This window comes from Callionymus lyra, chromosome 13, assembly GCF_982586985.1.
Source record: "Callionymus lyra chromosome 13, fCalLyr1.hap1.1, whole genome shotgun sequence".
NCBI lineage: Eukaryota > Metazoa > Chordata > Actinopteri > Syngnathiformes > Callionymidae > Callionymus > Callionymus lyra.
In genome coordinates, this window is record NC_141830.1 from 14,535,994 (window position 1) to 14,555,653 (window position 19,660).

Sequence of the window (19,660 nt, forward strand, 5' to 3'; positions counted from 1 at the left end):
GATAAACTGTAGCATTTGAGCTGATTTAATCTTTATTTTGAAAAAAAGCAATTATTTCTTTCTTAAGTCACTAAAAACACATAGGCTTTCGGTCAAATGAAAAGAAAATCAAAAATACATGTACAAGAAATAAAAAAGCGTGAGTGTCACTTTGGTGGGTCCGTGTTGATGCCGTATTTCTCTTTCAGCAGCTTCAGCTGTTCCTCCTTCTTTTTTGTGTCCATTTTCTGGAAAGCCTGTAAAAAAAAAAAAGATTGAACATGAAAATACTAATATAAATATTAACCTTTGATCCAATACAGACACAACATCTGCAAAATTGTGGAAGAGCAAATAACTATGAATATCGTAATGAAGCCACTGGCCTGTTTGACCAACATTGTTATATATTGGACCACATACCCTGTTTGCATTGTAGTAAAGGACGACGAGATATCGGTTGCAGACATTGAAGCCTGACAGGTGGTCGCAGGCATTTTTGGCATCAAAAATGTCTTCGTAAACAACATATGCTGTGCCTCTGGTTTCCGGCGTGTTACCACTGAAAGACAAATAATAATAACATTATGGTTAAGAAAAACATTGAAAAATCAATCTTCATACACCATAACTACTGTTACACAATGAACTACATACACTATTTTTAAGGATATGAATGATCTGAGCAGTAAAACAAGTTACCTGAAGCCTTATTTTCCATTTATTCATAGCATCAAGAATGTGGGCTTAAAAGTGTTACTCTTTGCAACAATGTGTATTAATTATAAGCAAGAGAACATATTGGGGGTGCTCCAATTCATTGACTGCTGATTATTACCCTCCGATGATGATCAATCCATCAGCGCTCAAGAATTGATCAGTGGTGGCTTATACGTTGTAGTAAACCACATCAAGCATGTATGTATATATATATATATATATATATATACACAAACATGTCATTGTGCGTAGGTACTTACGTTCTGATTTGTCGGATTGGTCCATACTTTCCAAATATATCATACATTTCCTCTGCTGTGATTTTGTAGGGGAGATTTCTGATGTAAAGTATTCTGTTCACCTCAGGAGGCAAACGGATCTGAAATTAAGAAAGTTCAATGTAAACAATACTTCCAAAGAAAAGCTGACTGTATAATTAGTTATCGAAACCAATTTTTGTTCACTATAAATATTGCCATATTGAATATATTAAGATGAAATTCAAGAAGGATATTACCAAATAGTGATACGACACGTAAAAATAGTTTAGGTATAATTCTGTGTTGAAGCACAATTAAACGTGTACATTTGTACGCATGTTATGCTTGTTGTCAACAGTTAGCATATGTGCTAATCACGCGTTTTCCCGATCACTAAAACACGAAGACACAATTTGATGTACAAAACAAAATAAATATATAATATTAACTCACGTTTGCGCGTTTCGCCGCTTGCATCGCCATTATTAAAGACTTTTTATTGGACACAAAAACAGAAAGAACAGGGACGCGGAGTTCCGCAAAGACTGTTGTTTTATTTCAAGATGGCGGCGGTTCCTGGATAGTGACGAACTTCCGGTAAAATCAAACATGCAGGTTATTATGTGTAGTGCTGCCCCCTAGCGATGAAAACCTTGATGCGCTCTCACTGATGTGGAGTAACGTGTGAACAAATAAATTGTAAAATAAATCACAGTAACAACAATAACAGACTAAATTGATCATTGTAAATTATTAGTGTGATATATATCCAAAAACTATAAAAAAAAATTGTCATATGTTATATGAAACGCAATGTCCAGTATTGTATTGTGAAGTTCCAATAATATTAGTATTAGTTTTAAAAGTTCAAGATATCGATACTATGTATTTTCCGACTTTAAATAAAACCCCTTTTGCGTTAGGCATATTTCGTTTTTGCCTCCGTGGTAAAGGGATATTTTCTATTGAGCAGCCCAAAGAAAAAGAAGTAAGTAAGTAAGTAATTTATATTTAAAGAGCGTTTTTCCAGATCAGGGTCACAAAGCGCCTAAACAATCCAAAACAATACTCAATAAAATATACACTTAAAAGATCAAGAAAACACTGAGAACAATACAGGACTATTTCTCTTTAATTGTTTCGCAATCCTATCAACGCAACATTGCCATACGTTGTATTTATATTTATTTATAATTATTAAAAATGATTTACAATTATTAAACAAGTGGATAAAGCCGCCTCCCTGCTTGCCACTCACCTACGTGATAAATAAAAACATCGATAAAATAAAAACATTTAAATTATTTATAGGACACATCCGAAGTATAATATATAGTATACGTTTTAACATATAATATTCATAATAATTATAATTCGTTTTTACAACAACGTTCAGGTGGGCCACATGGGTGACCTGGTTACATCCGGGTCACGGGCGGGTCAAACTTATCGTCCTCAATTGAACGCATCGGTAATTAGCGTTAGCTAGAATTGCGACTCTCTTACAGTCTATATCCGAAAAAGTATCACTTCTTACTTCGATTTAAGAAACGCGCAGCTTTATTCAAATATCCATGTTAGCGAGCTCCACAAAGGACCAACATTTTTTTTAAACTAGTGGTGATTCTTTGCAAGCGCCATTTGCCGGAGAATCCGCGCAAAAGATATGCTCGTCTGACTGCGCAACGCAGTTTCGGACTGCTCGGTAAGTCAGGAGACTTGTCTTAAAGTTGTGAGTTTTATTTCTGTATTTCATTCTGCTTTCATAACTTCGAAAAAAACACAAAAAAACACGCCACGCTATGTGAATTGTACAGTCCGCGTCCGTATGACGCAACGTGTTAAGACGGACTACAAAAATGGCATCAAATTGAAACTTATTAACGCAACTTTTATCTTTGTTTGAATTGTCTGTAGAAGTTCTAACTTCTTAACTTTACTACATGCATGTCCATGCATGCACACGTGTCTTTCCTCTTGCTAATTAGTAGACTTGCGTCACGAAAATATACAATAAGCAAGTACGATGACGTATCTGAATATAAATAAATGTATAAAATAGCTTTAGCAGTTTGGGTAAAAGTAATAGTTTATTTGTGATCTTGTTAAAATGTATGTTGTGTGTATTGTTTTCTACTGGTCGTCGGATTTTAATTACTTTTTTTTTTTTTTTTTACAAATAATACAGGCTTCGAATTTAAACTTTTTAAGTTCAAGGCAAATGTTTCCTTAAAGAAGATTATACATTTTAGGACACCAAGGCAAGTTGGAAGGACACAAGGCAAACATTTCTTCCGAAGTAGGGGCACCAAAGCAAATGTCTATTTATATATATATATATATATATATAATATATAGTAGAGGAAAATGATAAAATAATGCAATTATCATTCTATAAATATTATCATTTTCATTAGCGGCTTGTATTCAATGTTTACAAAAAGTATACAAATGCACAGATGTTACACACTTAGTCGATGACAGAACACGAATCAAAATAAACACGCACATGAACAATATCGACAGGCTAAGGAAATGGCGAGTTTCGAGGACAAACTTTACATTTAAACAATGAAATAAACGTACCTAAAAAAGCAGTATTTTGCTACATTTTCTCCCCAACGGCCTGTAATTTCTTGTCCTTCCTTTTTTTTTTATTACACTTTCTTTGCTGAGCATTTTTAAAGTTTGTTGCCTGACCAAAATTGACCGGACACCTCCTTGGAGACGCTGATGTAAAGAGTGTATCACTCGGAACTGCTCGGCTGTTTTTCTTTGTCGTTAGTTAACCTTGTCACAATCTTCCAAAATGGCTGCTGCCGTGTTGTTTACCTTTTACCGTTAGATATTGATCAGTTGAAAATGTTAAATAGCAATCAAGTCGTGACCATTTTACTATGTTCATTCGACGAAACAATTACGCTACCAGTATTTATTAAAAAAATAAAAGCCAAGGGCGGTCACGGCAAGTTGTTGCCGAAAACATGGGTACATTTTTCAGGGCATCACGGCAAGTGTGGAGGACGGTCACGGCAAGTGCCGTGGTTGCCACTGTGGAATTCGAACCCTGTTAATATCAACAAACCCTTATCACCTTGTGGAATGTGCTTTTTTTTAAATGGCGTCTAATGTAACAGCACAGTTGGTTTTAGTAAAATGATTTACTTTTAGTATTATCCTAAAATGCGTTTGATTTATTACTCAAGTCTTATTGGATTCAAAATTATCTTCTAAAGGTCTCCCAAACTAAACAATTAAGGTAAATATTAAACCAATTAGTATGTTAAAAGCAGACAATAATAATAATAAATAATGTCTTGACTGTTAATATTTGGGTAAAAAAGCAAAAATGTATAGCTTGAGTTCTACTTTTATTTGTGTTTTATGGTTGCAACTGACAATAAATCAACAAAGTTCAGTGGTGCTGACTTGTATCTAATCATGTGTGTTTCAGATCTCCACCACTGCTGTCTGTGATGTTGATGTCTGACGGCCAAAGATAATGGACCCCACTTCCAAAATGTCAACCAACTTCGAGCTTCCTGTCAAAGGGTCAGATATAAAAGTCCTTATTACAAGGGTCCATTTGCATCCGCAATCATCACTTGTGGAGTTTTGGGGTAAATTTAATAATGAACGTGCGGAAGATTACCAGAACCTGTACAAAGCTATTCAGTCTCCAGGAAAATATCTTTACATGGGTGAAGGAAATGCTGGGGACCAGTGCTTGGCACAGATAGACGGCACTTGGTACAGATGTCGTATTGTCTCACGAAGTGGCGGGAAGTACAACATTTTCTTCATCGACAACGGGTTAACGTATAGCACAACAAATCATGTGTTGTCATGGGGCCGAAATGATTTTTTCAATCTGCCGCCAGAAGTGGAATGCTGTGTCCTGGCAAACGTTTTGCCTCTCTCACCTGACGACAAGTGGTCTCCTGTTGCCCATGAATTTGTAAAATCTCTCCAAGGACAGCATGTGGAAGCACATGTGCAGGAAGTCTTCTTGTCTCACAGAACATGGCTTCTTCACATCCCTTGCATATCAAAACAAATGTATGAGATTGGTTTTGCGAAGAAACTGTCGCCCAACATGTTCCAGCAATTTGTTCTGATTGCATTGCGGTCTCCCGCTGAGGTGGAAAGTTCTTCTCAAGAGATTTCACATCTGGAAAACGAGCGACTGCACAAGCAAGAGTTGTACATGCACCCAGAGATCGTGGCAGCGACTGTGGAGACTGTGGTAGTAACAGAAGTGCGAAGCCCAGATAGGATTTTCTGCCAGCTAAAGGTGTTTTCTCAAGAGTTGAAAAACATTACAGACCAAATGGCTCAGTTCTATGGAGGCAGAGGCGCAAATTGCACTGTGAATCCAGATATGATTGGATACCCATGTGCTGCCAAAACAAGTGACTGCAAGTGGCACCGCTCAGTTCTCCAACAGGTTTTTCCAACGGAAAACATCGTGGAAGTACTTGATGTTGACTATGGAACAAAGTCTTTGGTCCAAATTGAGAACATCAGACCCTTGTCTCCACAGTTCTTCCGGATGCCTGTTGTGACATACATCTGCTCACTCCATGGAATCATTGACAAGGGTGAGGGGTGGACAACTTCCCAGTTGGACTATCTCAAGAACCTTATTCTGCACAAAACCTTAATTGCAAAATTTGAATACCAGAGCATCTCTGAGGGTGTTTATTATGTTACACTCTACGGAGATGAGAACTTGAATAACCTGTTCAACACCAGGAGAAGCATGTGTCTGGAATATGAAAATGCAAATGGAGACTATGCTCGAGACACGGGCCCATCACAGCCGGGATTATCCATTAGTAATGGTGATGCATTTGGAAAAAGCAACAAGTCTCTAACTTGTCCAGTCGAGGAACTTCGTGTCAACTCAACCCACTTGGCGCTTGTACAACACGTAACCAGTCCATCAGAGTTTTGGATCAAAACTGTGAGCTTCTCGAATGACTTGGATCAGTTAATGGACAGTCTCAACATTTTATACAGTGATTCAACGAATGAAGGTGTCGTGAAAAGCCCCTTTGTCGGACTCTTCTGTGCTGCAAAAGGGGACACTGGGGACTTTTCTCGGGCAACTATTGTAAAAGTCCTTGACTCAAAAGTTGAAGTGTTCTTTGTGGATTATGGAAACAGCAGTGAGGTCTCAAAAAGTGATATCAAACTTCTGCCTGATCAATTCAAAAAGTTACCGTGGCTTGCAATGAAATGCTCATTGGCAGGTCTCCGACCTAAACGGCTGAAGTGGAGCCACGATGCTGTTGATGTTTTCATCAAACAAGTCATTGGTAAAGTGTTCAAATTGGACGTGAGGGCAAAAAGGGGCGACACGTATCTTGTAAAGCTTATGGATCCCCAGGCACACAGAAAAGAAGATATTGGCGAATTGCTCTGCAACTCTGCACTTGCTGAAAATGATGACGCTCAAATCAAAGCAACAACCACTATACAACCTGCTACTGATGCTCCACTGCAGGGGTCAAGTCAGAGATTTGGTGATCGCTGGATTTCCTCTCCACCTCAAGCAAACGGCAAAGTTGACATAAGTGAACAGAGTTCGGCTTCCTTTAAGAGTGAAATGCTTCCCATTGGGAGCACCCTGGAAGTCAATGTCACATGCATCAAAAGTCCAAATGAATTTTGGTGTCAACTAGGGAACACAGAGTACTTAAAGTCCCTCATGCACACCATGCAGGATTGCTACACTGGTAGTGAGTTTGCACCTGTTCGAGAAAAGGCCTGTGTAGCTCGCCACCCTGACCGTGGTACGTGGTACAGAGCCCTCATCGTCAAAAAACATAAAGGGCCATCTGTAGATGTTCTTTTTGTCGACTATGGCCAAATGGAGGAGGTCTCCATCTATGATTTGAGGGCAATCTGCCCAGACTTCCTTGAACTGAATAGGCAGGCTTTCCAATGTAACCTTTTAAATGCCGTTGACCCCTCCTCAGTTGTCGATAACTGGAGTGAAGAAGCAGAAGAAAGGTTTCACAGTTTTGTGGAAAGTGCCGGATCAAATCTTATTCCAATAAAATGTACCATCTATGCCGTCAAGCAAAAGGAGGGTGGTGTTATAAATGTTGTGGACCTGGAGACCCCATTTGAAAGTCTTTCAGCAAGTTTGGGTGACTTGGTTAAGGATGCACAGCTTAAACCATCCATTCAACATGATACCTACTTCTATTCGACGCACAACATTGAAACCGGGACAGAGGAGGATGTCACAGTGACCTGCATCAAGAGTGTAGGTCAGTTCTATTGCCAATTTGATAGAAACACTGAAGTCATGGAGGATCTGAAGTTGAAAGTCAACACCCTTTGTAATCAGTTGAGAGTTACATGGCAACCAGCTGCTATAGGCACCATCTGCTTTGCAAAGTACGTTGATGGACAGTGGTACAGGGGACAGATCGCTGCAACAAACCCATCTTTGGTTGTCCACTTTGTGGATTATGCGGACATAATAAGGATGGAAAAGTCCGACCTGCTTCCTGTTCCCAAAGAAGCCAAGAATATCACGATGGTTCCAGTACAAGCAGTTCTATGCCGTCTTTCTGACGTCCCTATGGATATTCCTGAGGAGGCAAACAAGTGGTTTGAAACCAGTGCTACGGATTGCAAGTTCACAGCAAAAGTAGTAGCCAGAGAACCTGATGGAAAACTGCTAGTTGAGCTGTATCACAAAGCTGTGCTGATAAACTCCAAGATAAAGAAACTATTCAAGATCGGAATACAAACTAGAGACATTCACCTAAACGACAGACGACAAAAAGCGTCTGCAAATTGGGTGCACGGCCAGCTGGTCAGAAACTCTAAGGTGGAACTGTACACGCCTCCCCACAAAAGACGGTGTAATGGAAAACTAAGCAGTCTGCAAAATGGATCCCGGCCAGAAAGTTCCCATATCTCCTTGAAAGAAAACACTCTGCCAGAGGATAAAAAATGGCAGACGTCCAGCTCACCCGTTGGTCAATCTGAAACAAAGCCCAATTTGAATCACCTTTCCAAGACTGAAAGGCAGCCCAAAATAGGAGATCTGGCATCAAAATGCATCATGCCAGGTTACAATGATTTTGTTTTTGTTTCACACTACAATAGTCCTCTTAGCTTTTATCTTCAATTTGTTGAAGAGGAGCAAAAGATTTTGTCCTTGGTGGACACTCTGAATGAATCCTCCCCCAAATGTGACATCACCCAAGTGAAGCCAGGTGATTTAGTTCAAGCAGAATTTGAAGAGGATTCTTCTTGGTACAGAGCAGTTGTGCGTGACGTTGATTCCAACAATACAGTGCGGGTAGAATTTGTGGATTTTGGAAATACTGCAAATGTTACAATGAGTAAGTTGGCCAGACTGCCCAGAGCTTTGCTGGATCTACCTACCTACAGCACACATTGCATGCTGAGCCAGGCTGCAGGGATGAGGAAAGAGAACGTGCAGGATGCACAAGTGTTGTCGTCATTTAAAGACAGCATTGATGGTATTGGAGAAAAGGGGATCAGGTGCAAGTTTGTTAAAAAGTCAGGTTCTATCTGGGAAGTTTCTCTTGAAGATATCAATCTCTTGGATGTTGAAGAACCCACTTGTTCTCTAGTTGATGGCCATGTAGTCTCACCAGATGCCCGTCATGCAGATGAATCACAACTTCACATGCTTTCACGACGCTTCCTACAGCCAGATGTTCAAGAAGGAAGTCATCTTGTGGTCTATATTACAAATACAAACGAGGACCAATCTTTTTGGTGTCATTTATCCAACACAAATGCCCTTGACACGATTACTTCAAGTGTCTCTAAAGTTGTGGAATCACCAGATTGTGCACACTCTGACATAAGCTCATTGTCCAATGGTTCTCCATGCATTGCTCTATATCAAGAGGACAGTCGGTGGTATCGTGCAGAGGTCCTTGAGAAAAATGGAGTGGAGCTTTCGGTTTTCTATGTGGACTATGGGAATAAGTCTAAAGTCAGTGTTGCAGATGTGAGAAAAATTCCTCCAAATCTACTAGAAATACCATGCCAGGCATTCATGTGCGTCCTTAAAGGCTTTGAAACTGGAAGTTGGCAGAGTGGTGTCATTGATGAGTTGCTTTCACTCACAGATGACAAAGAGTTGCAGCTAACGGTCACAAAAACGGCTGAAGAAAATGGCCAAATGTTGTGTTATGTGATACTTGAGTGTGAAGGCGTCGTTATGAATGACTCACTAAAAATCTGGTGGAAGACATGCACACCACAAACTGAGTTCCCACAAATGGACATTGTGTCACCTGAAGCTCAATTATGTGACTCTGAAGCAGATACAGCTGTAGCAATTGTGGATGAGCCTTTCGCTGAGATTTTGGCAACTTTGAAATCTGAACCGCTGGAAATGGATCTGGAGCAGAATGATGAGGATGTTCACATTGGCACATCAAGTGAAAACTCTAGTAAACAGCACATAGATTGCCGAGAAATGAAAGTCCTTGAAGTTCAGCATTTTGAAGAAAAGATGGAAAACGACTTGTTACAACTTGACACAAATGAAGATGAAGTCGTGCCAACTTCTGAACGTCTGGAGCCTCATTCTAACAGAATGATAATGGAAACCCCACTATTAACAGTTGTGCGAGAGGAAGTCTTGGAGACTCTGCCTTCTGGAAGTCAAATCAATAATGCAGAATTGCCATATGGCTCCCTAGTATTGAGAGAAGGGCCTGAAGAGGATACGGTTGAACTCAATGATTTAAAAATTGAAAATGAGTCAACCGAATACACAGCTGCTGCATCCACTGGGATGATGTTTGACGATTCTGAAAGTGCAACAAAGAGTCCATGTGAAGAAACGTCAACCAGTATGAGCAACATCTCTGACTTCATGATTGCATCTGGTAAGCCGCCATTATTTTCCAGATAGTGTTCAGTTTTAATTTATATTGATTTTAATGTTTTTGTTTTTTTCACTACCAAGAGATGCATATCAAAAATGACAAAATAACAGTAAAACTGGTAAGTCTCTTGTTACTTTTCTCTAAAACTGTCATGAGGAGTCCTTTTAAATAAATAAATCCTGCTGTATTTCCTTCTTAAGATCCCCAGAGAGAGCAGTGTATCCAGCACAACTTCATACCCACTGGACAGGGATGATCAAAATGTTCTTGAAGTCAACCTGGTACATGCATGGTTTTATCTTTTTAATATGAACTTGAACCAAATGGTTAAAAACCTGACTGATTTTATCATCTCTTAGGTAAAAAGTGAGTCTTTGGAGCCATCATCTGTGTTTCCCCTTGAGCCACTTACTGGTGAGAAGCATTTTGTGTATTTCTGAACTTCAAAGAAGGTTTATTTTATTATTTTTTAGGTTGAATTAAAGGTAATTGCAGTAATGTGGAATAATTGTTCGTAATGCAGCTTCCTATCAAAAGGCTCTTCCTGTTCAGCTTACATTTGTCCTTTCTATGTCTTTTCAAATTCATTTATGTAGTTGCAGTTTCGTTATTCAAAACAGTTGCTGTAAATAGTGTTGATTAATAATTAAATGTGATGTTTCTGATAGAACGTGATGGTGCTGAGATGAAAGTTGAAAAGGATGACCTCCACCAAGAGGACAATCCTGATAATTCTGTCATTGACAAGGTACTGTTTGGATGTTTATACAACTATATTGACATTAAAAGAGCTGTATTGTCATTCTTTTTTTTTGGCATCTTTGCTCGTAGACTATACTTGCTGAGCCCATAATTGAAGATGTGAACCTGGAACGACACAAAGAAAAACAATCGGGTAGAAAAACATAATTTTCTACTGAGAATTTGGAGTTTTTATGTCCCTAATCCTGCATTTACTGACTCAAAGCACCACAGTTCTGTCCCATTTAATGATGAAAATACAAGTGAATTAATGATGTATTAGTAAATAACTGTTGCAATTAATGTTTTGACCTTGATTTTTTTATTTTTTCCGATGGTATACATTCATGATTAAAATCTATTTAATTCATTGTTGCGCCACTTTAATGTCGAGGATGTGTTTTAGCAGAGCTGCAAGTTGAGGCTGATGTCTTACTGGACAATATACCACTGGTTTCCTTATCAGACATGGTAGGTTTTCATTCCAAAACCTTTTATTTATTTATTTATTTATTTTTTAAACGTCAGTGATATTTTATAAAATATTTGCTGGTGTTGTCTTTGCAGAATGACTCGGTTGGGGAAGAGGAACCGTTAACAGGTCACAAGGAGGAACAATCAGGTTAAACTCACTAAAATATTTGACCACAAAAGGTTGCTCTACTGTGGGTGTAATGTGCAATCTACTCTACTCTACTAGTTAGTTAAGATATACCACCGAAAATATCATCATAATTAAAGCAACATTATTAAACAATCATTTTTTAATTAAACTTAATGATCTTTTATATATCAACTGTGACAAGCATGTTTATGTAGTCCAAGAGTTGGACATTTCCATAATATCAGGGGAGCACATATGAAGTCTGGAATGTAATTTAATAATCTATTTTCTATTTAGGGAGTAAACATGTGTAGGTATCAACTTTGATAAAGGGTCTTGAATAGTTGTCAGGTTCACTCGGTTTTCTAGATCCATTATCATTCTTGCTCTTCAGTCTGATAGAATCTGATTTTGTTGCTGTAGAGCTTTCGTCTAAAGATGAGGACCTCTCCCCAGAAGAAGTCCAAACACCTGTCTCGTCTGACAAGGTACATTCTACTTATCTTAATATTTTTTAAAACAAGGTTTTTTTTATAATCTTTAATGATGTTTGATGCAGGGCCACTCTGCGACCGAAGAGCTTGTGGTCTGTCATCAGAACGAAGGTTCAGGTTTGTGTCTCAACCACACTAACTTGTAGTTATGTTAATTACTTAAAGTACTTTCATGTTACCTACAGAGTTCCAGGATGGAGCGAAATATTCAGACCAAGTAGAACAGAATTGTGATTCTGACGAGGTACACTAAAGCAGATATAGATACAAAAAATGTTTTTTATTTTCCTGAACAATACCTCTTTGTCTTTGCAGAAGGACTCTGTGATGAAGGATATGTCCCAGGAAGATGATGAACATTCAGGTGTGTTAGCATATTGTTACCCAGACAACAATACAATATATTATAAAGTAGTAGTAAAATTGTACAGTTATTGCAAAGAAAACAAACTAAATCATACAAGCAGTAAGGATTGCCAGGTATAGTCTACCTTCTTTACAACCCTCTTTTTCAGGCAGAATTTGTGTGTCTTTGTGGCGATCCAGAAGCAATTTCTTAAATCCCATTGTCAAATTAAAAAACATTGGATTTTGTTTGTTTCCAACAGATGTTGGTGTTCAGGATCTCCTTCAGTCGGTGGAGATCCCTCAGGATTTGAATACGGTTCATATCATTGATTAATTGAAGCTCTTCATCTAGAAATCTTTAACGTTTCTGTTTCTTTGCAGAGTAACTTGATTACTGAAGACGATGTGTTCATCTGTAACAAAGCTGATGATTCAGGTTTGTCTAAGATATTTTAATCTATTGTACAGGTTAGGTGCAGGGGATTTTGAAATGATATTTCCTTTTGATTAGATTAGGTAGAACTTTATTGATACTTCAGGAGGTCTCCTTCGGGAAATTGTTTTTTTTTTCCAATTAGACACAGCAATACATCAATTAATTAATTAATATAATTAATTGATGTGGCTCTCACGACAAAGATGGAAGAGATTTGCCATGTGACCGTGGCATCTGTGACTGTAGAATAAATGGAAAAAAAAGAAGTTTTATGCTTGATTAAAATGTCAATCATAATCCACAGGAATTCCAACTGATGGTGTCCCACAGGATTTTGCTTCAGATGAGGTACCATGTCTGTTTTCTAAGTAGGTTTTCATTTGAAGACATTTTGCTGGTGGTCTCATTGTAGGAGGAGTTGGTGATGGAAGATTTGATCTCTTTTCATCACGAGGATGAACATTTCGGTTTGTAGATCAACGCCTATATGTTCATGTCATTGTCCTTATTTCTGCCTCGTTTCATTTAGTGAGTATTTAGACAGGCCTGGGATGGTGATCAATAAATCAAATGAAGTGCACGATAAATACAAATTGACTGTATAATTCTGCTTCAATCACTTCAGAAATAATCGGTTCTTTATTTAAAATAAAACCGCTTTAAGATCAAGACCTTTCTGATGTAAAAATAAATAATTAAGTAACAAATGCCTCAAACTAGAACTGGGCCCCAACATGGAGAGCCCTGCTCTATCATACCGTTGGTTTATGTTTTAATCAGTACTAGATTCACTGCCATTCTATACAACAACAAAAAATTATCTGATATGCATTTTTTAACAGAATAGTTATTGATGATCATTTGGGAAACAAGCTTTTAGTGATGCTTTATAAATAATTGCTTATTTCAGATGATCCATGTCAGACACAGACTGACTCTGACACACCCTGCACATCAACCGAGGTACAGACATGGGAAGCTTGTCGAATTCTTGTGACCATCTTGTGACCCGTTTCTTCCTTCTTCGATAATTACTTTTAAGAATGTGACCGCAGCTGAAGAACAACCTTCCAAGCTAGAAGATGAACGTTCAGGTCTGTCCACTTGTCACTGAATATTAACTTAATGCAGATCTTCGATGTGAAATTGTGGATTGTGTTCACAGGCTCCTGTGACGTAGACGTAAACGCAAACAAGGTAAATGTATAAAAGCATCAGACACGGCAAGAACTGAAATGACATTTCTCATGAACATTGTGATGTGCGTCAGATCGGCGAGTTGGTGGATCTTTTCGATGCCATAAATCTGGCGGACGCGGGCAAAGGTCTGCTGCACATTCAATTTAAGGCAAACGTGGAAATATCTTGGAAGAAATGTTTTGGTGCTGATGATTTCAGATCACGGTGTTGGAGATGGGACCTTGGCGCACACAGACTCTGTGTCACAACAGCTCAAGATGGGGAAACGGCAAGAGGTGCCTTCTTTCAGCGGCTGTCTTTCATTCGCACTGTTGAAAAAGCGTCACATTTCTTGTTTCCTTGTGAAACTACTGATTACGTGTTTGACATTTCCAGGACGTCAACGATGGTGTTGTTGAAGAAGCTTCTTATTTTGCTGATGAAGGTGTTGGTGAGTCATAACCATGTGATTAGCTTCTAAAAGTTGATCCATTCCAGGCTAAGATCATTTTAACTCTCCTAGACTGTGAGCTACAGGAGCGGTCTGATCTTCCTCTGATGGCCGACGGAGAAGCTCAGATTGAGCAGTAAAGAAAGACTTGTCAGAAGAAGACGGTCAATGATTTGTTTGAAGTTTATTTCTGCTGGTCAAGTTGGTAGACCACGGTTTTGTTTGATCTATTTTGATTTAAGTTTGTTGAATAAGAGTTTGCATGATACATTTTTGTTGTTAAAATAAATATATCAAGTTATTTGTGATCAAAGAGTGTGTTATTATTTATTTATTATACATTTTTATCGACACAGAATAGTCCTTTAGTGTTTCTTCTACAATCTAGCGTTAGTATTCTTTAGTGAGCTCGTCTTAGGAAAAAAGAAAAATCAAAAACAATTATATCATTAAAGCAGAACGTCGGTACAAATAAAAAATGATTGTATAAATGTTTCCAGTCTTCTCATCTGACAAAATGGCAGGAATAAGTGTTTCAGAGAGAAGCCTGAGGCATCACAACGTTGGTTCCAGGGATTAGGTCTTCATTGTCTCCTTCAATCAGGCGGTCCCACTGATTAAAGTTCTTCCTCAATCCTGCCGGAGCCAAAGAAGTTGAACAATGAGGATCAAGTCAGTAACGTAAAGGGTTCCTTACCTAGATGGCGCTGAAGAAAGGCAAGTGTGGCTTTGTTGTTGAGGTCCATGGCGATGTGTGGGTCGATCTCTCCCTTTAACTTCATCCACTTCCCAATCAAGTTTCCAGTCATGAATGTGAAGTCTGGGAAGCTCTGGTGGACTGTTCCTCTGAAGGGACACAGGGACACCCAAGAATGAACTGTAAGCTTTGACGTGAATATCGTACTTGTTACCGTTATAGAGATGTGTTATATGACTTATAAAAGGGTACATGTTAAGGAATTGTTGCCAATGGTTTTTAATTCCAAATTTTCCAAGAAGTGAGTAGGAAAAATACCATATAATATGGGAATAAAGTTTTTAATTATTGTCTTAATTTTGATTGTTGAAACCTGATGGACATAGTTTAGATGCGTCTTATCTTAAACCTAAAGATACATTTTTAAAACCTAGCAAGACAAGCTAGAGTGTCAAGACAAACCAAAGAATTTTCCATACAATCATTAGCCTACTTTTGTCAATTTAACACACACAATCATTTGTTGCTCTTTCCTCTTACTTAATAGTGATCATTTTCCTCTCCACCACGTCAGAGTCCAGTTTCCTAATGCGGCGGATGTTTGACGCCCACTGGAACTTCTCAGAATTGATGAAGAAAATGGGCTGCTTGACTTTTGGAATAGTTTCGTCGTCCACTGGTACCATCCAAGTATCCAGGGCCACTCCGCATCTGGTCCCAACAGACGAGGAGCGTTAAGGAATTGATGGATTTTTAAGGAAGGAAAAGGAAAACTTACTTGAATTTATCATCTTCAGATAAAGTTTGAACCACAGTTGCTCCTCCAAAGGAATGTCCCATCACTGCTACTTTAGACAGATCCATGGAATTCTGGCAAAAATAAGCAGATGTGTTAATATCCCAGTTTTATTTAAAGAAATCATTTAAATTATAAAGCTGCCCTACTCTTCATGTACCCAATCTGTCACTCCTATCTTGTCCTCTTTTCCTTCCTTTCTCTTTTAATCTCTGGAGCTCCCTCATTTCTTTCTCTGTATTCCCTGTTGAAACATTCCCAAATTGTCTTTCCCACTGTTCACCTTCAACTACATAGAGACACCACGTGATGCTAGCTCAATTTAAGTCGTAAAACTTCGCGCATTGTCCTTCAAGGACCCATTTCCTGTCTTCGGATTAGAACTTGCCTCTAATGACCGCCAGTCAAACGGAGTTTGGAGATCATTCGACACTTGTTTTCCTGAGTTGATCTCCGTGAGTTTGTTCAAAGCCTCTATACATTCTTCTGCTCTCTGCTTCACCTGAGAATAAAAAAACACAAGTATTAACCCAATTAGAAGGACGCTTGTAATCCTTCACAACACAATCCAATTAATTTCCACGGTCTTCACATTCTTACTTGCTGATTCCGGAGAGTGAACTCCTTCTCTCCCTGCTGCAGAGCTCTGTAGTACATCCACTCCAGCGCCACGTTTGACTTGAGCTCCATCGTCTCCGACCCGGTCGCCTCACGACAGAAGTAGGTCGCCGAAGCCGACATGTCCCTGGACCCGAACAATGAGGCACATTTTTAAAACATTTGGATTAGGTCATTGGTTCTCAACAGGTGGGTCTGATCATATTATTATTTATACTTTATTCTAAATAACCTTATTTCTAGACCTAAATCAAACATGGTGGCACAATCATTGCAGCATCAACCCATACTCAATATAAAGGTTATGTGGTATCTCGGGGTCAAGGTGACCAAGAGGCCTGAAAACAAATGCTTGTTTTATCCCTTGTGTTGTCTCTGGGTCAAGGTGAACGTCCTCCAACCCTGCATATGTATTAATGGAAGCCAGGGAAGACGTTTGATCTTGACCCAGAAGCAACACAAGGTCTAAAATAAACGCTTATTTTCAAACCTTGACCTTGAGATAACACAAGGATTAATAACCACAAATATTTTTTCTTTAGGCTTTTATTTCCTCAAGCCTCTTAATTAGTTACTTATTATGTTACATCACAGATTCAAACTGTTTATTTTATTGTCTCTTTTATTTAAAAGAGTTTATTTGGGTCGAGGAAACCGTGGATCACAAAAGCCAGACAAGTTGAGAACCAGTAATACCATAATGTATGTTCTGTTACTCTTCAGCTACAAGAAATACGTAAACCCACACCAGTGACCTTTGACCTTCATACCTGTGTTCCACTGAAGCCACGATGAAGCCCTGTGACGCCAGCTCTACACAGATAGTCGAGTACAACGTCCTGTTGAATTTTAGAGTACATTAAAAAAAACATTCAGCTTGACCACCTTTTAAAACACAATCTCACCGAAACGCTCCGAGTCCGTGTGAGAATATAACCACGGGATGTTTCTCTTTTGCTTTAAATGGAGCATCCAGCGTGGCCGGGATCTTAAAGGACCCTGAAACAAAATCTTGAATGAAAAAAAACACTATAAGTTTACATTTTTGCTTCAAATCGGGTAACATTTGTAAAACAATTTGTATAATACTGTTCAGGGCTGCAGAATATTGTGCTTATGGTGTAATTTTAACATCCTTTATTGAGTAGTTGGACCGTGTGGAAGTTACCAAACAGGTAGTTGAACAAGTGCACACTGAATGTCCTGTTGAGCTTCATGAAGTCAGCTAGTCCGTTGAAATACTCTCGGTATGGGATCCAGCTCGGCCAATCTGCTTTGACCGTCTCTTGACATGGATAGTAGAGACGGAAGAAGCAGCCCTGTTGGCAAGAAGAAAAAAAAATCAATATGTTTTTCAAATCGATCACAGTTGTGCAAAAACAACAACTTAATATTAAGCTATAATGATTTTTTTTTCATGTTGAACATTTGCTTATGTGCATAAGCGCAAGGACAGTTTTACCAGAGTAGCTTATTGTGAGTATATTTCTATTTTTAATACTCTACAGTACTTCCTCCACCTCTACTTCCTCCAACATCAACAAGTTCAAATTGACCTTAAGGAAACTATTAGACGGAGCAGCATCCATAATGTGTGGGCAGTCTGAACTCAAGGCTATTCTCTCTCTCGGTGGTTGTCTATAAATGTGGCTTCATCCTTGGTATCCCCTGCCTCTCACCCTGGGTAGCTAGGGCAGACTGCCCCCCCTTGAACACTGTTACCAATAAGTGGATTAAGGAGTATGTTCCAAACAATTTAATGAGTGGATAGTTCCTCTTTTCTTTGGTTCTTCTTTTTTTAAAAAGCAAACAACTGTTGTTCATGCTCATGAATACATTTTAGTTTCAATATTCTGCCTTTTACAGCATTAAAAAAAACAACATCTAGAACAAGACATTCACATTATGTAAGACAGATTTTAACGCTTTTAGGAGCAGATTAATTCAATTTAACATGCCCTTCACAGACAAGATACACATCCGATTTAGACGTGATGCATAAATGTATTTCAAAACATTTACTGATTTCATATCATAAAAAAAATGCCCTTAATTTGATATGATACATTAAAGGTTAGTCATTTGAACTGTAGATTTAAAGAATTTAGATTTAAGAATGTAAAAAGCTACAGGGTTGTAAATTTCACCTGAGATAATAATCTTTATTATACTGACTCCTTTAAGGAACATCTTAAGACGTTTTTATTTGTTCAGGCTTTTCCTTGATTTTCTGGAACTCCTGTTGTGTTATCAGTTTTATCTTGACCTTTAAAGTATATACTTTATTGAATATTGTTTTGATTGTTTAAGTGCTTTGTGACCCTGGTCTGGAAAAGCGCTATACAAATAAAAAATACTTACTTACTTACACTCGCTCAGCGAGGAAATATACAGTTAAATTTAACTTTCACCTTATGACTGTTAAACAGAACAGTTTTTTTTTCTCTCTACATTTATCTATTATAGGCAACGGGTCACAAGATAGTCATGAATCACATTTTCTAATCTAAGCAAAAAAAAGAAGAAGAAAGAAATTGAACATGTTGACAATTCTACATGGGAAGTCCTGAACATGATCGACTTATTTGTGTTGAACATGACTACAAGTGTTGATTTATAGTAAAAACATATGGTATGTAATTCATAAAACTTCAACTTGGGGGCCCCTTAAAATACATTTTGACATCAATATTTGAACATTTTGTAAATGGATCAAATATTTACATAACATACAACTTTGCCATCTGGATTAACTACGTCTAACCTTCATTTTTTTGTCCTTACCTGAGATGAGTGACCGGTCATGAGGTCAGTGCAGCCCACAGGATCGGGTCCCTTGGGTGCTGGGATCCCCAGATGACTGCAGGAGCCCCCCATGGTGAAGACAGTGAGCGATCTGTGACACACAAACACAAACAGCAACGTGACAAAAAATAAAATCACATGGTCCTACAGTCACTGGACGGCAGTTATTTAACTTCTTCATTTATCCGAAGTGATTCCAAACTGGTCTTGACTCACTTCTTCCTGGTTATTATGAGTAGCGACCGTCCATTGAGCAGCATACAAGACTTTGACCTTGTCGCTGTCTCTGCTACACGTCAGCGTCAATATAAGATTATTAAACTAAACTTTAGCTCGAACTGTTGCTTCGATCTTCTGTGTAACTTCACGGAACCGGTTCGAGTTCCGCAGGAAAAGTGGGGCTCGCTGTCACAACAACAAAACAAAACACCTTTTCACTTCCACCGCCACAGACAAAAGTCAAAAATACGATCCCAATCTTCGTCTCGTTTCACCATTTAAATCTCGTTCAGCGGTCCGACATCACAAACACTCACATCGAAGCACCAAATATATAACTGATCGATAAACTGTTATTAAACAGAATGGCGTCTGTACTACTCCAGTCCAGGAGATGGCGCTGTGGATATTTA

General features: G+C 38.5%; 3 protein-coding genes across 7 annotated transcripts; 1 reads left to right on the forward strand and 2 right to left on the reverse strand.

The window, feature by feature from the left end:
* Positions 1–14: 14 nt before the first annotated feature.
* On the reverse strand, positions 15–1,542 carry sf3b6 (splicing factor 3b, subunit 6). The gene is made up of 4 exons (XM_087805646.1): positions 1,413–1,542; positions 960–1,078; positions 403–541; positions 15–236 (listed from the first exon to the last, which is right to left on the reverse strand). Exons 1-4 carry the CDS (start codon positions 1,440–1,442, stop codon positions 147–149), a joined length of 378 nt encoding a protein of 125 aa, XP_087661772.1. The 5' UTR covers positions 1,443–1,542; the 3' UTR covers positions 15–146.
* Positions 1,543–2,449: 907 nt separating this feature from the next.
* tdrd6a (tudor domain containing 6a) lies at positions 2,450–14,320 on the forward strand. Of its 2 annotated transcripts, none has more exons than XM_087805821.1 (24): positions 2,450–2,664; positions 4,414–9,859; positions 9,940–9,977; positions 10,060–10,140; positions 10,219–10,273; positions 10,528–10,607; positions 10,691–10,754; positions 11,007–11,071; positions 11,168–11,222; positions 11,628–11,692; positions 11,764–11,815; positions 11,884–11,942; positions 12,014–12,062; positions 12,307–12,362; positions 12,428–12,482; positions 12,787–12,830; positions 12,895–12,949; positions 13,393–13,445; positions 13,525–13,576; positions 13,648–13,679; positions 13,753–13,807; positions 13,881–13,957; positions 14,058–14,112; positions 14,185–14,320. In XM_087805821.1, exons 2-24 carry the CDS (start codon positions 4,462–4,464, stop codon positions 14,250–14,252), a joined length of 6,663 nt encoding a protein of 2,220 aa, XP_087661947.1. In that variant the 5' UTR covers positions 2,450–2,664; positions 4,414–4,461; the 3' UTR covers positions 14,253–14,320. The 2 variants fall into 2 exon arrangements, with proteins under 2 accessions (XP_087661947.1, XP_087661948.1); XM_087805822.1 differs by having other exon boundaries at positions 11,010–11,071.
* A 90-nt stretch (positions 14,321–14,410) lies between these two features.
* pla2g7 (phospholipase A2, group VII (platelet-activating factor acetylhydrolase, plasma)) lies at positions 14,411–19,622 on the reverse strand. Of its 4 annotated transcripts, XM_087805824.1 has the most exons (12): positions 19,523–19,622; positions 19,245–19,433; positions 19,008–19,119; positions 17,392–17,542; positions 17,129–17,234; positions 16,994–17,062; positions 16,206–16,350; positions 15,994–16,107; positions 15,588–15,679; positions 15,350–15,520; positions 14,810–14,958; positions 14,411–14,748 (listed from the first exon to the last, which is right to left on the reverse strand). In XM_087805824.1, exons 2-12 carry the CDS (start codon positions 19,286–19,288, stop codon positions 14,648–14,650), a joined length of 1,254 nt encoding a protein of 417 aa, XP_087661950.1. In that variant the 5' UTR covers positions 19,289–19,433; positions 19,523–19,622; the 3' UTR covers positions 14,411–14,647. The 4 variants fall into 4 exon arrangements, with proteins under 4 accessions (XP_087661950.1, XP_087661951.1, XP_087661949.1 ...); XM_087805825.1 differs by having other exon boundaries at positions 17,129–17,222; positions 19,245–19,616; XM_087805823.1 differs by having other exon boundaries at positions 19,245–19,616.
* Positions 19,623–19,660: the final 38 nt, after the last annotated feature.

What these genes read in the sequence shown, in the direction of transcription:
- sf3b6 (XM_087805646.1), bottom strand. Translation starts at nt 1,442, where the DNA reads ATGGCGATGCAAGCGGCGAAACGCGCAAAC. An exon ending in CCAATCCGACAAATCAGAAC is followed by an intron (nt 542 to 959) that starts GTAAGTACCTAC and finishes TTTGTCTTTCAG; the next exon opens with TGGTAACACGCCGGAAACCA. An exon ending in TTTACTACAATGCAAACAGG is followed by an intron (nt 237 to 402) that starts GTATGTGGTCCA and finishes TTTTTTTTACAG; the next exon opens with GCTTTCCAGAAAATGGACAC.
- tdrd6a (XM_087805821.1), top strand. Translation starts at nt 4,462, where the DNA reads ATGGACCCCACTTCCAAAATGTCAACCAACTTCGAGCTTCCTGTCAAA. An exon ending in ATGTTCTTGAAGTCAACCTG is followed by an intron (nt 10,141 to 10,218) that starts GTACATGCATGG and finishes ATCATCTCTTAG; the next exon opens with GTAAAAAGTGAGTCTTTGGA. An exon ending in TCACGAGGATGAACATTTCG is followed by an intron (nt 12,950 to 13,392) that starts GTTTGTAGATCA and finishes TGCTTATTTCAG; the next exon opens with ATGATCCATGTCAGACACAG.
- pla2g7 (XM_087805824.1), bottom strand. Translation starts at nt 19,288, where the DNA reads ATGCTGCTCAATGGACGGTCGCTACTCATAATAACCAGGAAGAA. An exon ending in CTCATAATAACCAGGAAGAA is followed by an intron (nt 19,120 to 19,244) that starts GTGAGTCAAGAC and finishes TGTGTGTCACAG; the next exon opens with ATCGCTCACTGTCTTCACCA. An exon ending in TCACTCTCCGGAATCAGCAA is followed by an intron (nt 16,108 to 16,205) that starts GTAAGAATGTGA and finishes TTTTATTCTCAG; the next exon opens with GTGAAGCAGAGAGCAGAAGA.